Below are 17100 nucleotides of genomic sequence, written 5' to 3'. Positions count from 1 at the left end.
TTAGTTGCCGTTGTCTTCATCCTAAATCTAAATGAGTGGAGCTACTCTTCATTATAATTTGACTTTTTAGCAAGGCTATTTTTAAAAATAATTCCTAACTTCTGATTTATTATTTGTTTATTCATCAAGTTCAAGCTGTTTGATTTAATCAAATAGTGTTCAGTAGAATTTTACTAATGTTTTCAAAACATTATACTTTATAGAACAAAAAATGTAAGTCTACCCTTAATTTCATTAGGTAGTTAGTTTGATATAGATATTGATATTTTAATTAAGGAAATTTTTGGTATTGATAAAAGTTTTAATATTATTATTTTGTTTTTATAATTTTTATGTACAGCTATACATATAATTGTCCTTGTTTGTGTACTTTATGACGTTGGACAAAGATTTATTATCTTATCTACTTGTGTAAATATTAAGTAGACAAGTAAATAAGTTTCTCCTAGTATAGTAAATTTTAACCACATTTTAAGTGTATATTCTAGTTTTTCATTCATCAACTCGTGGATTATTTACAGAATTTTTTTAGTTCAGTATAAAGTGTATAAGTTTTCAATAAACACTAAGAAGATTGCTGCTATTTTTTGTGTAAGCTTAAAGGTATTGTTATGCCTTTTTTTTAAAAATGGCATCTAGTGTTAGGTTCTTACATCCATTAAAAAAAAATTCAATGCTTTCTCGTCATTTCTATGGCCTTGGGTTACCCAAAAATATAGGTACCCAAAAAAGTTCGTGTGTTAGTTTGTGTGTTTGTTAGTGAAGATTTCTATAATACATGTGCATCTACTCTACATTATTTTGTCCGTCCGTAACGCTACGGGGGAAATGTGTTTCTCGGCTGTCAATTAAGATAGACAGTTGAAATTTTTAGTGAAGATTCCTATTATATGTTCAGAGCATCTACTCTACATTATTTTGTCAGTCTGTCTGACGGTCCTGCTCCAAAAAAGTAAAATCTTATTATTTGACAGTTTAAAACGGCATCAATTTTCATGAAAACTGTTGCATTTTTTAGTGATAGTTTTTAGAATTCTAATGGTAATTTTTTGGTGGGCATTAATGTTTCATGATTCGTTAATGTTTTTACTTAAATTATTAGGTTAGGTACATGCGAGGCCCCGCGGGGTTAGGGCTGTCGCTTGATACACACTTTGTCTAAAAGCACCTAAAACTACATTCTTTCGTTTCATTATATTTAATTATGAAGGTAATAAATCTGTGTTCCTAATGCTATTTTTTATTCAGTTACGGGTATGAAAAAAGTAATGTTTGTATGCTTAATTTTATATTGATTTCTTTTTAATGTTTTGACAACTTGCATTAAAATAATGCAATTTTTTATCAATGGATTTGTTATTACTTGGTTCCTACACCAAATTTTCATGTTCTATACTAAAGTGAACTCTAGCGGGCTTAAATAACTATCCCCCCCATTTCCTCCTCTACTATTGGATAAATGGCCTGACCAATAAATGCGAGGGGATATTGCGACCTTAATTGACTTTTCTACTGTCATGATATTCACGTACATTTTACATCCATGGTTATTAAATTGTTTTTTATTATTTTAGTTTGATATTACTCGAGGTTGCGTGACTGAGAGAAGTGAGTGTTGTGACGAGTGTACATAAATTGCGGAACCTCACTATACAACACAAACACTCAATTTCATTCCTCACACACACAGCACCGATCAGTTGGGGGTTTAGAGTGAGTGTTTTTGTGGAATTACAGCACACTTCCTACTTATATTTGTCCTATTCAGCTGTTATTTTAGTTATTACGAACCACATTCAGAAAACACACACTTATATACGAGTAGTGAGTGAAATAAAAGCAGCAAATTCCAAAGCCGTTCCTTCTTTTCATCTCGCAAGAGTCACAAGTCATTCCAGGTGCGAATACTTGCTGGACTCGAACCTGCCGTGGGTCTGCAGTGCTCAGAACATGGCAGAGAAGGCGGATGAACGGCTGGGCGACGACGGTGGTTTGGCGGCTGCACCGGGTCATGAGAATGGGAATAGTGAAGAGGCAGAAAGTCTTTTAGCTAATGACAAGGAATTTTTATGGATTTTAATTTTGTCATTTCTTTGTAATACCGGAAAATGCTAAATAAATGTGCATTTATGACTTATAAAAGCGTGAAGGCCAGAGATAAAAAAAATGAAATAGTACCTAGTTATGCCTTCATTTTAACTTATTTCGTTGGATATTTTTGTCATCCCCCCCCCCCCCCCTAAAAGAAATAAAAATTATGAAACTATTTTTAATGCTACGCGTCTTCAAAGTGAAAACTAATAGAAAAGAGAATAGTTTGGTATGAGACTAAGCTTGTATTTTTTGCGCCAAAATGTAAATCAACCGTCTATTTAGCTTGCTATATGAACTTCATTATTTTTCAGTTCGTTAATCTAGTTGGTGGATGTGAGTATCGATTTTTAGCCAGCTGAAAGCATTAATTTGTACATGAAAATCTGGTGCATGATTAAATAAATCCATAAAATTGAATGGTATAATAGTCGAAAGAAATGGACAATCATTTAAAACCTGAGAAGAACGAAGACAATACAAACGAGACAACCGCACTCACAGCTACAAATAATGATGCTGAAACAAATAATTCTGTGATAAATACGAGTGATAGTAACAATGTTGGAGTAGATTCTCTGAATGGAGTTGTGTGGAAGTTGTACATATCAAGATTGCTTACAGCTTGGGGTGATAGGTAATTTGAAAGATTTTAAAGTGTTAAAAGATTCTCCATCCTTGTAATAAAGTAACAGAATGCATGTCTGTCTGCACTGAAGGATCTAGCTAACCGTTGAACCGATATGGCTCTCCTTTACAGAGTACCTTCCTGGGAAGGGATATAACCATTTTGGGGAAGGGTACCTCCACCCTCCCAAGAGAAATCGACCCACCGCTAATCGCAAGTAAGTGGGATAGTGTCAGTCTGTTATACGCTACAGTTTAAGTTGTGTAACATATTTGATTTTCTTTTTTTTAGTGAACAGATATAATATTTCTATAATCTAAAGGTACCTATCTGTTTAAATACATTGCTTATCATGTTGTTTTTTACCTTTAGGTTATGGATGTTCACATTTGGGCTGTTTCTTTTCAAAATGAAAAACCGGGACCTACGCTTGTTAGCTGGGTATGGATTTGCTAAAAACACATCAAGCATCCTGTTGATGTCTGGAATAGGCAACTGGATTGATCAAACTGCCAGGAATTTATTAGAAGATTTATTTTGTAATCGAAATTAAAAATCTACCTATAGGTACAAAGTAGTTTTTTTTATGAAGTGTTCTTAATGAAATTATTTACTTAAAATAGTGCCCAATTGTCTTCTTAAATCCTTTGAATATAACTTTCTTGATCTTATAATAATAAATCTTCAAATAAATATAATATGATCAGACTGAGAGCTGCCCAAATTCTGCTAATTTTACAGAATACATGTGTTATCCTTGACTGTATTATTGTCGGACTATTTTTCTTCTTTCAAGAGGAAATTGCGGCTATCAGCTGGTTACATAGGTAGGTACCCATTTGACACTTGTTAAAGAAAATTCTGTTATTTTAAATTCGATTTTTATGAATGCGCAGCTATTATATAACTAGATAAAAACCCGGTTAAAAAAGACAACCACCTGAGTTTTATTATCTATTTAAACCTTTTTTTTTGTTTTATTGTTATTTTTGAGGGATTTTAGTTAACACATTTGGCCAGTTTTAATTGAAATGTCAAAATTGCAAACATTTTAAAGCCAAATTAGCAGGAGAAAAAAAACTCATTTAAACATATATACATGAGATTTTCAATTCTTGTTTAATTAATAATTCTGTTATTTGAAAATTTCTATTTCCCTCAATTCTTATTATAGAGAACTTAATATACATTGTTAGGACTTTGGGATGCGTTACCTTCGTAGTACTTGTTTTGCTTCTTTACTTACCTACCAATTTAATTTAATTTTGATGACGCCTATTTTAATGAAACAGCTTACCTAATATAAACTTTGTTTTAGTTTACTAGAAGCTGGTGTGATGATATTTGCCATCATAGCATATCTTGCTTCTAATGGCTCTCAAATAGTCGTAGAAAAGGTAATGTTTTTTAGGAATTCGATTCTCCTATTTAGATAATTCTGATCATAGAAAGGAAACGAAGTAGTGGGTTTCGTCCTATTTTCATAGTATTCTCCTATATCTAGCCCATGGAGGGGGCTCTAACCCAGCGGAGCAATCATTAACATTTACCTAACCTAAAATAACATATCAAAAGTACTGTGAAAACACGGTTAAACTTGCAACTTCGTTTTCTTTTCATGATTCGATAATTTTATTCTCATGGATTTAATCCTATACAATATATGATGTAATTGTTATTAGTACCAAGGAAAACAAAATATTATCTAGTGACTTAGTCTTTAGGCCAAATTAAAAAAATCTTTCTTGAAATGAAATATAATTTAGGATTGGATCGTAACAATCGCCAATGGAAACAACATATTCTTAGCCCGTCTTAACTCCAACTTCCGAACCATAGACCTGACCTGCCAAACGTTTGCGCCAGTGTTGGCGGGGCTGCTCTTCTCATACACCTCCTACATAACTGTTGCTGTCATAGGTTTAGCATCAGATCATTGAATTTGTTCAGGGATGTATATTCTTCATATGATTAATTTTTTCCCCGTAGCTTTTTTCCTAGACGGAAGGTGGAAAAATAGAAACAAGTTTTCAGTAGGTACTCTTTATTTTATTCATTTTGTTTACCCCTCCCACACATTTTTTTCTCTCTTCTCCCGGCACTTCTTTAGCAGGTGATCCCGAATCAATGCAAAATATACATGCCTGTTTTTTTACCATAGGTTCTTACGTTTGGCAACTACTGGTTTGGCTACATGAAGGTCTTTATTGGGATCTTTTCCACTTGTTTATATAAAATAATTTAAGCTTGAATTATATTTTGAAAACCTAACCCTAAGCTTATTTGTGATCATTCAATGTAAAATGTTGAGATGCATTTTAAAGTAGATTACATTAAAGGACTTTTTAAGAGAAAGTTGAACAAAGAACCCTTAATTGAACCTTTCAGAAATATGACAAGTAACATTTAAAATTGTGATTTGATGCTAAAACTTGTGATAGTCGCTGGATGGAATTTATTATCAATGATTGGCGAATATACATTGCTATACATTATCTACAGGGATTATCCACAACTACAGGTTGGTGCAAGTTTTGTATTTAAGTAGCGCAGCAATAATAATCCCCTTTGTTTGCTCAGAAAAATTAGATCAAAGAGAAAAAGTTACTTAATTTTTGAGTATCAGAGAGGGGACAAGGCCTGTTTATTACACTAGTCCCCAAAGTTCTATACCTAATAACGTTTTCTTATTCGTTGGTTAAACAACTTTGGGGACTTGATTGGAATTTTGATTGGTTAATTAAGTTGAGTGGTCAAACGTTTCAACCACTAATTTTCATCTACAAAAGGGGTAATTTTGTAAAATTGTGTATCAACATTGGGAATGTACGTACTTTCATTTATCGGTCATTGTCTAATCCCTTTAGATCCCTTAAAATCAAATCCAATTAAAACATGTCATAAAGAATGAGGAAAGGTCAGTAATAAACTATTAAGAAATTTAAGTGTCTGCAAAAAAATAATCATAATTGATACAAGGTGGGATTTAATTTTAATTTGATATTTTTTGGTTTTTAAGAAAATAGTACATTATTTTTTAATTGAAGAAAAATACAGTGATATGACAACGGGACACCAATGAATCTCACCCAAAATTTTTTTAGGAGAAACCGGAATCTGATGACAAAGATAAAAAAGGAAATTGGTTTGTGAAGAAAATCACTGGCTCACTCGGGGGATGGACTAAATATTTTACTCATTCAGTAAGTCTTTATAACATAAAATGAAGAAAATTTTTAAAAATCAACATTTTTCCCGCGTATATGGAACTTTAAAGCAGCTTTACAATTTTTTATGCGCATGTATTTAATTTTAAACTAATCTCATATACAAAAGTTCAGTATACATTTGATTAATCTAGGAAGTCGCTCGAAAAATTACGGAGCAATAGAAAGATAAGCATTCACATAATTGGACGTTAATTGTTTTTATTGGAGGATTTTTTCTCTCAATATTTTTCAGTTCGAAGATGTTTTCTCAAATTTTTTTGAAAACATTAAAAAAATACATTGACAACCTAATCTTCATGGAAATCGTTAAAACTTCTTAAGTATCTTTTTAAAGGTGCGAAATGCCGGCCTCGGGTTGGCCTTCCTGTACATGACCGTGCTGGGCTTTGACAACATCACCTGGGCCTACAGTCTGATCCAGTGTGTGCCTGAGTGGGTCCTTGGCATCTTGGTGGCAGTTTCTGGCCTCTGTGGGGTCGTCGGCTCACTTGCCTTCCCCCCGTTGCGTTCTAGGTATATAGTTTACCTCTAGTGCTTAGTGATGTAATTGCAGATAAAATAAACTAGATATTGTAACAGACTGACTAATCTTTTCGTTTACTGATGTGTTTATTTCAACGGTTAGAAGCGTTTTATATCAAGAGGAAGATATTGCCGTAGTAAAGTATTTTATATTTTTAAAATCTTAAGTTAGTTTGTCCATATTTTATACATTTTAATTCCATTTTATTTTTACTGTCATTTTTAAAAGTCTAAAGTAAACTGTAATATTAAATAGACTTGGTGTAGAAAGAACTGGTGTTTTGGGCATGAGCTTCCTTGTGTTCTGTTTGACATTCTGTGTTGTCTCCATTTGGCTACCAGGTATTAGAATTTGGCAATACAATACTTTATAGGGTTAGCTTTATAAGGAGTATTTGATAAGTTTGCTACTTGGATTATATATCATTGAAAATGTCTGCTTATACTTAACAATTATCCCATTGGACGTTTTAAAAATTTAAAGTCCGGTTTAAGTATGAAAAACACAGAAGTAAAACTTTTCATTATGAGGAAAATATGTACGTAATGACCCATAGATTTCATTTAAATCCTCTCAGAATGCAACTATCACTTGTATTAGCAATTCGTTCTTTAGGTTCTCCATTTGATCCTTACGTCCTGAACGAAGAACCTGTCCTGACTAACTCAACTGCTCAACATGATTACATCAAGGCATAGAATAAATAAAAAATGTTTAATTTTTTATTTAGGTATAACCTCGATAGCCAATGCATAGGAATTAAAATTGAATAAAAATAAACAACAAAGACAAATAAGACAATTGCTGCTAAATTGATGTACAAGTACATCCCCAATAATGATTTTGAATATTTTATAGATTATAATTAGTGGTTTACACGGTTGAACCAGAACACTCAACTTAATGAACCAAACATTCAAAATTCAACAACATATTCCTCAAAGTTGTTTAGCCAACGATTTAGAAAACTATTAAAATCTTTGGGGACCAGTGTAATAAACAGCCAAATGTCCCCTCCCTCTCAGCTTAATTAGATTTTATCATAATTATGATCTAATATTTATTATTCTATGCACTAAAAGGAAAAATGTTACGGGGTAGAAAGTTCTATGGAAAATCTATTATCAGTTGGTACAATGTTAGCTGGTATTATCCTAGCAAGGCAATTATCCTTAAAATTAATTTATAATTAAGTATTAGTCATCTTGGTTTAAAAGAATTATGGAAGGGAAACCAGCAGGGATGGGAAAATGATAATTAAACTAATCTCCCAATTATCAATATTTTAAGTTACTTAAAGGCAGAGTTTGTACGTTTAAAATTAGGGGGATGATTAAATTATCTTTTATTAACCTATTCCTGACAACAAAAAAACAAAAAAAAATTAAATTAAATTGAGGATAATCATCGTGAAGGTTTGGTTTATGGGTTGCTGATTTATCCATCACACAAATCCTGCAAGAAAATGTACAACCAAACATTCGTGGAGTAATCGGTGGCGTTCAGGGACTAATACTTAAATAATCTCTAAAAATTTTTAAGAATCGAGCCATTTTCTTTTTAGGTTTTATATTTCTTTAGGTATAACTTTTTACCTTCTTTTTAAAATCCTCTCTCTAAGCTTAAAACTTTGTATGACATATGAATATACATCCTTTAACTGATTCAAATCAATTTAAGTCGCATTAGTTTTCTTTTGTTACCTTCCAGAAATATTTCAAGTTAGAATAATAAGTATTTGCTTTCCAGAATTCTCTTCAATCTGCCTTGGACCTAATCAAATATATATTTGTACTGCTGTTACCTCATGAAAATACCTTCGGTATCCTGATCCTGTTGTCCTACAGTTTTGTATCCTCTGGTGCCATTTTTATGATGAGCTATGCATTCAAGAAGAAAAAGTTGTGCTGTCAGTCTGATAATGAACCCGAGAAGTCGGGTTCGAGTCCCTGTGTTGTGGTGAATGGTGCTGCAAGTGCAAGTCAGGTTGAACCGGTTAATGTTTAAATATTTTTATACAAGTAAATTTGCATATGAATTTTATTCAGGGGTGTATATTCTGCACAAGATTCATTGTTTTCCCCCGGCTACAAAACACTAAATATTTTGGATAGTTTTTTTTTTATAAATTGCTCATTACAATGACTTTAGTACTTATGGCTGACTTATATTATCTCTATTACCAAAAGACTGCCGTTTAATCTTAAAACTACTTTTTTTTAGACATACATTTCCGCTTTGATTTTAGGATTTGTATAATTTTTTAAAATTTCATTTTCTAATATTATGTTATGAGTTATGACATGAATTAATTCTATTTAAGTTACTGATATTTGCTTTAATATTTAAAGTTCAAAATATTATTAATATTTTATGTATATTATATTAACCTTATTAAACTTATGCTTGTACCATTTTTAATCAATGCAAAATTATTTAGTCACTTACATATGTATATGATTTATGTATGCTTTAATTTTATTACTGTTAATATATTGACCAAATTTTATATATCATGAATTAGAAGAGCTTGTTTAAGCCCGGTGAAAGCGAAAGTTAGAAACAAAGATTTTGAACAACTTTGCTTTTCAATGATCTTAGTTTTTTTCTTGACTTGTTTTGTAACATGACTGTGATGTCATTTAGATCTATTCATTATCAAAGATTTGTTATTTTATACCGGTGAAAGGGATCATATTATACATATGAACAATATATAATCCAAAGTTATATCTGATGTTATTTGTTTAAAAATTTGCAGTTTATGTTTGTGATCATTTTATCTAAATTATTAAGTTTCTAAAAATTCAAGGTTTGAAGTTATTATTTTGTCAGATAACAAAATGACTATAATGTTTAAATAATGTTTTGTCCTTTTTTATGTAATGTGATTATAAAAGTTTTAAAAACATTTTAAGATTTTTAGATAGATTTTAAAGTTTAATTATGAAGAGCTGTTTATGATTGATATGAACCTTTAAATCATAGTTACTAAAATATACCTCACCAATAGTTAATCAGTAAGAAATGAGATAAAAATTCTGAATAAAAAGTTTCCTTTTCAGCAATAAAGTACGATCAGAAGTGGTAGATTTATTTAAGGTTAATCTTTGGGAATTAACGATATAGCTAAAAGACATAGGTAAATAACAAACTATTTCTTTACTTTCATGTTATCTATTGAAACTTTTACTTAAATTGCTGCAATGTCGAATTATTATTTTTTCAGAACTTTTATCTCAATCCCTCTTATATACACTATAAATTATATTTTTATACAAACATTAAACAAAATACATGAAATTTTTGTAGAAAATCAAAATGTCAAGTGAAAGATGGCTTCCCATAGAATCAAATCCAACTGTTATGAACAGTTTTCTAAGGTAAATCATGTTTGAAGATTAGCCAACTAAAATATAATAACTTTTGCCATATTTGGATTTGAGGTCTAATTATGATAATTCAGAATAAATTGCTTAGCAATCAGAGGGGAATGGAGGGGACATTGGGCTGTTTATTTCACTAGTCCCCTAAGTCTTACAACCCTGGGGACTTTTATTGAATTTTGATTGGTTGTTTCATTAAGTTGAATGTCCAAACGTTCCAACCACTTATTGTAATCTAGAGAAGGGGTAATTTTGTGTATCATTGGGGTTGGGGATGTACATCAATTTATCGGCCATTGTCTTATCCCTTGAGACCCCTGCTTAACTATGCAGTACCAGATATTTTTCTGTATTGTCTTTTTTCCTACTTGACAACATGAGAAGATGAAAACATTTATTTGTTTTGAATTTTAGGAAACTTGGAGTTAGTGATGAATGGGAAATCAATGATGTCTACGGATTAGAGGTAGGGTAAATTCTTGTTTTTTCTCACTCTGCTTTATTATATTACAATAATACCTTAACTTTTTGACACTGAAGCAGAAAATCTCTTTTCGTTTTAATTAATGTCCTTAAATTTTGAAAACTTACTTATATCTAATCAGTAGGTACCATTTTTTGTTAAGGTTCTTTATTATTTACTAGCGGAAACTGGGGACACTTAAGGTGGTAAGGGGTAGTTGACCCAACCCCCTTTACAATTTAGCTATAAATGAATTCTTGTTAGGGGGGGGGGGTGGCTTCATTTTTCTAGGGGATATTTTTATTAGAAGGGTTGTTGTGTCCTTCTTCAAATAAACCTTCTCTATACCCATAAGGTATTAGAAGCTACTTATATGGATTTATTTTCATAACTTTGGTTATTTTATTTTATTTTTTAGGATGAGCTTTTAATGATGTTACCACAGCCCGTGTTGGCCATGCTATTACTTTTCCCCATCACAGATAAATACGAAGAATACGCAAAGGTATGTTCCAAGCATGACATTTTATATTTTATAGACTAAGAATAAAAGGATATTTCCATGTTGCATGTGAATTTGGTTGGTTGTTAAATACATTAGACGTTTTCAATTTAGGAGCTAACAGCTAAGTCAGCCGCTAATGGCCCACCAAAGAAAGTATTCTACATGAAACAGACAATCAGCAATGCTTGTGGAACAGTTGCACTTCTTCATTCTGTGGGTAACAACCTGGATTCTATCAAGCTGGAGGATGGAGCTTTGAAGGTAGGATTTGTTGATTATGACCGCAATTGTGACTTAAATCCAGTGCCTTGCTTAATTTTGTTCATTTAAGCAGCGAGTGGACTCTTCTTAGTAAAAAGCTACCTCCCTTTCATTTCAGAACCTTGGTTACAATGTTTTAACAGTGCATTATTTTTAAGGCTTCATCCTTTTAATAGTTTCGTCTTTTCAAATGACTCCAAGCCTTATGAATTGAGTACACTAGTCCCAGAAGTTTTATAACAACGTTTCCTATTTGTTTTTAACAACCTTGGAGACATAAGTGAATTTTGATAGGTTGGTATAATAAGGTTAGTGTTCAAACGTTTCAACCACTAATTTTCATCTACAAAAGAATTATTTTGTTTATCATCATTGGGGATGTACTTTAATTTATCGGCTATTGTCTTATCCATTTTGATCCCTGTATTTTAGGCATTTATTGATGCAAGTTCCGAGAAGACTCCTGAGGAAATAGCTGAAAACCTGGAGGCATCTGACGAAATCTGCAACAAGCATGACGACGCGGCAAGAGAGGGTCAAACTAGCGCACCAGGTACTGATATATTTTGTGTTTTCAAAATACAATTTTCAATACCAAGTATTCTACCATTAAAATGCTTTTCATGTAAGTGAATTTGAATAGTAAGTTCAAATCCTTGTAATAAAGTAATAGGATCTGTGTTTGTTTGTACCGAAGGATCTCTCTAACTGCTGAACCGATATGGTTCTCCTTTACATTGTAGTTTCTCATAAGTTTTAGGAAGGTTTATAACTATAATGGGAAAGGGTACCACCACCCTCCCAAGAGAAATAGCCTCAGTAATAGAATAACCCCTCCTCCCTCCAAAAAATATACATCTTTTCAATTTATCTTAAGGTATAAAACTAAAATAAGAAATTAGTTTTCAAATTAAACCTTGCTCCAAAGGCGTAGCCGCTAGTTATTTGTTAAAATAAACAAGTGGTATTTACTTTTAGAAGAAAACTGTGGCCAAAGTCACACATTTAACATTGAATCAACTATTTTGTTTATTTTAATATAATTCTATCTCTTAAAAAACGTAGATTTAGGTAAGATAAGAACCAAAGTAGTGCTAAATTAATATATAATATAGAAATATTTTAAATGTCTTTGCTACAGGTCGGGAGGATTGTGTTGACTACCATTTCGTGGCATTTGTTCGCATAGATGATGATCTTTATGAGCTTGATGGTCGCAAGGAGGGTCCACTGGTTATGGGGAAGACCAGCAAAGAGACCTTCATGAACGATGCCGCTAAAGCCTGCCAGGAATTTTTATGGATAATTTTTTTTTAGTGACTTTTAGTTTGCAAATACAATATTCTTAATACTTAATAACACTTAAACAAAGACGACATCATCAATAATAGGCGAAGGACACAATATGGATGGACAAAGTGAGTTATAAAGTAGATATTTATTGGAAAAAAATTTAAACTTACCCTTTTTTGCGTGAAATAAGTATTGTTCAACCAATAGGTATTAATGTTCTGGATGTTTAATATGCTCCGAAATGATAATTTGTGACGATTTCTGTGCCTTTCTATAATTGTATCTCATTCTATTACACAAAAAACACTTAATAAGAATAATACCTACAACTTAAATAAATTGGAAAAAAACATAATTCATAAAAATGGCTAGGAGTATATGAAGCGAGATCCTGACAATATCAACTTTACTGTCCTTGCCCTCACTGCTAAAATGACATAAGTGCATTTCTTAACATTTATAGCAATCTTGATTTGTATTATGTATTTTAAACAGAAAGCTAACGGTTCTAAATTCTAATAAAAATACAACTTTGGCACCAAAAGAATAATGAATAATAATATACATGTTTTTTCTCTAAGTATTGCACAAGAAAGAAAAATTACTCAATATTTTTAAAAAGATTTGAGGAAAAATTATTTTTCTTTTGGTGTCATATATCTTCATGTTTAAAGAATATTTTTTGAATTTTAGATTTTCAAAATTTGAGTCATTATGATGACTTAAATGATAGATATTTATCGTGGCTGTTTCACTATTTATTTTCAATAATACTCTAACTTTATATGCAATTTTATTTAATATTTATAAAACTATTTATCTTCTCACTTTTTCACAGTTTTATTAATTTATTTCACAGTGTGAATCTCTTTCTATACTTAATCAACAGTAAAAAACATTTTGTATAACTTTTAATAAAAAGTCTATATTTGAATTTTATACCAAAAAATTTCTAACGCGCTTCGCGCCTTTTCAAATATGAATGTGATCTGTCAAAGTGTGATATTATTTATTTAATATGTTTAAGTTGGTCAATTTGGGATTTTTTAATTTGAAGGATATCTAATCCCAACCCTTTGCTTAGGCAACACACAACAAAAACGATATGATCCCAAATTGATCAGCTTAAAATTAAAACTTTTCCTACTTATGGATGAAAAATCACTTTTCAGATCGAACACTAATGTTTAGAAGTTGAAAACAGAAGTTAAAATGAAGAAATGGGATAGGTAGATATTGAAATATTATAATTTTGATAGATTTTTTTGTATAAGATTTTATTTACTCATATTAAGGAAGAGTTGTATGATCAAAGTTGTTAAATCATTTTACTCTTTACTTAACAAAATTGTAAATTAATAGTGTGTTTTTTTCTAATTCAGTTTACATATTTTAACTGAATTTAAAATAAATTTAGTTTTTAATATCAAAACCCTTTATTACTCCCTTAACCAACACATTTTTTATTAGATACACAGAAGAGCGGGAAAGAGAGGCATTGCTGTCCCCACCGGGGCGCGCGCCCTCCTCTTCCTTCCTGCCCTTGTCGGCCATCGCGAAGGCTCCCTCCAGCCCTTCTAGTCCTAATATTGCAGTTGTTCAACCCCTAGTCAGTACACAGGTAAAGTCAAGTATAGTCAAGAATAATAGGAAAGGTAGACAAACAGAAAATGAAATAACGGCCAGAAAAAAACATAGATTTAGAAACATGCGCATTGAGTAATAGCAGAGATGGATTGGATAAATAACTGAAAATATAAAGGACTGGAGAGGAAATGGAGAAAAGTAGATAGAAAAAAGAAACTATAATGGAAATTCTGTCAGACAGACTAAAGCACTAAAATGAAGGTAGATTGATTACCTTCAACCCTTTTTTCCTAAATTGTACAGCAATTGGCGAAAAGATCAACTAATCGCTCATTGTCCTATGCCTTCAAAATAAACTTATTCTCAGGATGACACTATCGCCACCTCAACGCCAATCAGCTGTTCGGCGGGTGATCAAACAAACAGGAGCAGCGGTGATGCTGAAAAAGGCGTTCAGCAGACAACAGCCAACGTTACTGTACCGGGAATCGAGATCGAGGCCTGCACACCCGAACCTATCAGTCCGTCAAGGCAAAAATTGCGCTTGGATATGACTGGTGCAGACGGAAATAGGTAATTTTATTTGTAATTTGTTGTTTAAACCCATTTTTGATTATGTTCTATGTTATTGTTTTGTGCTTTACATTAAACCATTGCATACTTTTTCTACATTCCTTTAGCCCATACGTTTGTGTCAGTTAAAAAGTATCATGTAGAAAAAAATGTGTTTGTTTTTTTAACTACATGTACAATATCATATGATAGATTTTGCTGTAGGTTAGCTCATAGTGGAAGCCGACATAGCCTTAGTAAAGTATTTGCTGAACAGAAGAAAAGAAAAGAGGAACGTCGCCAGCGGTCAGCCCAATTGCCAGCACATGGAGAGGTCCAGAAGTTAGAACAGAGCTTATTGAAATTATTACATGTAAGTTTATTTAGTCTTTGGTTGATTGGACCATATTCTATGCCCCCCCCCCCTTACACACACACACACAAAAGTAGTAGGATGCTTGCTTATGTGTCTCTCTTAATGAGATTTGCGTATCTTCTCATTTTTCTTCACAATTTATATTTTTAAAAGCGAAGATTTTTTATAATTAGAGTCCGTCCGTCTGCCCGTCCGTTACTGTTAGCTCTTTTCGCTAATTTAACCGGTTAGAATAATCCTATCGATTTCAAACTTTGCATGCTAATTCCTTTAACAGTTAGGTACAACTTAGAATGCGCAGCAACTCTATAATCGTTACCAGAAAGTCCCGTACGTCCATTTAAAACAAGCTGATTTTTTACATTTTTGACAAATATTTGAATGTTTAAATTATCCTATTCATCTGATTTTTTAAATACTGATTCCTATTACAACAAGGTATAGTGTTATAAGCAAAGCATCTCTATAATCAAGTCCAAAATACGTCAGTATGTCGTTAAACAGTAACATGTATTTAATCAGTTTTGCATATACTTACAATTTTGTATAGACATATGCATTAATTCAGTTTATTCAGTCCTTAAACTGGGAAGCTTTTGTTGACTTAGGCATCTAATCATTTTATATTTAGGAATTTGACACTGGAGAAAATCCTGAATTTGATTCAACTTACAGCTTACAACAAATGGAATCTGTCAGAGATCAACAGGAAGCTTTAGGTAAATAACTTCAATTACATATTTTTCTTTCAGAACAAGTTCAATTTTGTCCATTCTGTACAAATTAGGAAATCATAACAACAACTTAAATAGAATTTCTTTTTCTTATTTCTAGCCAGACTCCATTTTGAATTGGGTGCTCAACAAGATTTGCATCCCCAACTCTCTGATGATGGGCTCAAACTTGCCAGGGAGAATATGTCACAATTGATCTCTTCATTAGGTAAATTTTTATCCATACAATAAAGTAACAGGATTTTTGTGTGTGTATGCACCGAAGGATCTCGTTTAACGCTGAACCGATATGGTAGCTTCTCAGAGGACCTGGTAAGGATTACAGCTATTTTGGATGAGGGTACCACAACCCTCCCAAATGAAAATCTCAAAAAAATATTTTTTGGTAAACAGCTGATCTCATAGATAAAACAAATTACGTGTCCCTAGAGGCCACTTTATTAATTATACTATTTACTGTAAATTCTGTATTTGTTTAGAAAAATTAAGCATGGCTATTGGAAACCTAAGCTGTATGGATAGAATGGTTGATCCAAGTATTAAGGTAAAACTTAAGTATTAAATAAAAATTAGTATTTTAAAAAGATGGAAGAATGAACTGTTGAATTTTGCAATATTTGCTACCTTTCTTTGTAATGGCGTAATCAACCTTTTCTTCCCTGAATATTATTTGCTTTTAGCAGGCATCGTTAATAAAACATAACATTTCAGGGTTTTTCACAGAGTTTAACAAATAAAATCATTTAAATTCAAGGTTGTCGATGAAGTTGACCAGAGACGCCCTCCCTTAATCCGTGGAGATACTGATAGAAGTTCTGGTAGAGACGAGAGTAGCCAATTTTCACGAAGGAATGAATGGATACTTAAATATTTATAGATCTCTCCTCCCCCCCCCCCCCCTCCATTTTAAAACTACTACATGTAGGTTTGGGTAAAGTTAAAGAGGGAAATACATAAAATTCTACAAATGCCAATGATTTACATGGAGGTAGGGGACATTGGGCTGTTTATTACACTAGTCCCCCAAAGTTTTGTAATGACGTTTCCTTAACAACTTTGGGGAATTTTTTTTTGATTGGTTGGTTCATTAAAGTTAGTGTCCAAACGTTTCAAACAAAAATTATAATCTACAGAATGGGTAATTTTGTTTATCAATTACCGTATATTGTCTTATCCCTTTAGATCCCTGAAGGCTTGTAGAGAAATTAAGTATCCATTTGTTAAGGTCAACATTATCCAACATGACTGACATGCCCGAAGAAGAAGTAGCTGCGAATATATTCTATAAATCTATCAATTAAGGAGGAATTTCTGCCAAATATTTCGTCTAAATGTGTATAAACTTCGTGGAGTATTTACTAAAGATATTTAAATCATTTCTTAAAATTAGAATTAGGAAAATACTGAAGTTATAAATGCAAGAATCATGTAATTTAAACCAACAAAATCATTTAACATTCCTTCATACCAA

General features: G+C 32.0%; 3 protein-coding genes across 3 annotated transcripts; all 3 read left to right on the top strand.

Annotated features, from left to right (window-relative positions):
* The first annotated feature begins 2501 nt into the window (after nt 1-2501).
* LOC145312516 (solute carrier family 40 member 1-like) lies at nt 2502-9594 on the top strand. Its single transcript, XM_080151774.1, has 13 exons — nt 2502-2728; nt 3092-3235; nt 3427-3546; nt 4038-4116; nt 4486-4639; nt 5161-5240; nt 5824-5922; nt 6284-6462; nt 6728-6813; nt 7088-7164; nt 7555-7634; nt 7888-7978; nt 8222-9594. Exons 1-13 carry the CDS (start codon nt 2532-2534, stop codon nt 8477-8479), a joined length of 1644 nt encoding a protein of 547 aa, XP_080007900.1. The 5' UTR covers nt 2502-2531; the 3' UTR covers nt 8480-9594.
* A 167-nt stretch (nt 9595-9761) lies between these two features.
* Nucleotides 9762-12867, top strand: Uch (Ubiquitin carboxyl-terminal hydrolase). Its single transcript, XM_080151818.1, has 7 exons — nt 9762-9855; nt 10273-10324; nt 10740-10826; nt 10938-11087; nt 11520-11640; nt 12229-12379; nt 12755-12867. The coding sequence occupies exons 1-7, from the start codon at nt 9794-9796 to the stop codon at nt 12819-12821; spliced, it is 690 nt and encodes a 229-aa protein (XP_080007944.1). The 5' UTR covers nt 9762-9793; the 3' UTR covers nt 12822-12867.
* A 375-nt stretch (nt 12868-13242) lies between these two features.
* Nucleotides 13243-16995, top strand: LOC145312537 (uncharacterized). The gene is made up of 9 exons (XM_080151795.1): nt 13243-13609; nt 13851-14001; nt 14335-14540; nt 14745-14892; nt 15527-15614; nt 15730-15837; nt 16109-16173; nt 16384-16479; nt 16856-16995. Exons 1-9 carry the CDS (start codon nt 13593-13595, stop codon nt 16928-16930), a joined length of 954 nt encoding a protein of 317 aa, XP_080007921.1. The 5' UTR covers nt 13243-13592; the 3' UTR covers nt 16931-16995.
* Nucleotides 16996-17100: the final 105 nt, after the last annotated feature.

Source organism: Acartia tonsa, chromosome 1, assembly GCF_053477335.1.
Source record: "Acartia tonsa isolate MP-2025a chromosome 1, ASM5347733v1, whole genome shotgun sequence".
Taxonomy (NCBI): domain Eukaryota; kingdom Metazoa; phylum Arthropoda; class Copepoda; order Calanoida; family Acartiidae; genus Acartia; species Acartia tonsa.
The sequence above is the reverse complement of the archived record's forward strand: the minus strand, read 5'-3'. Positions and strand labels throughout refer to the sequence as shown.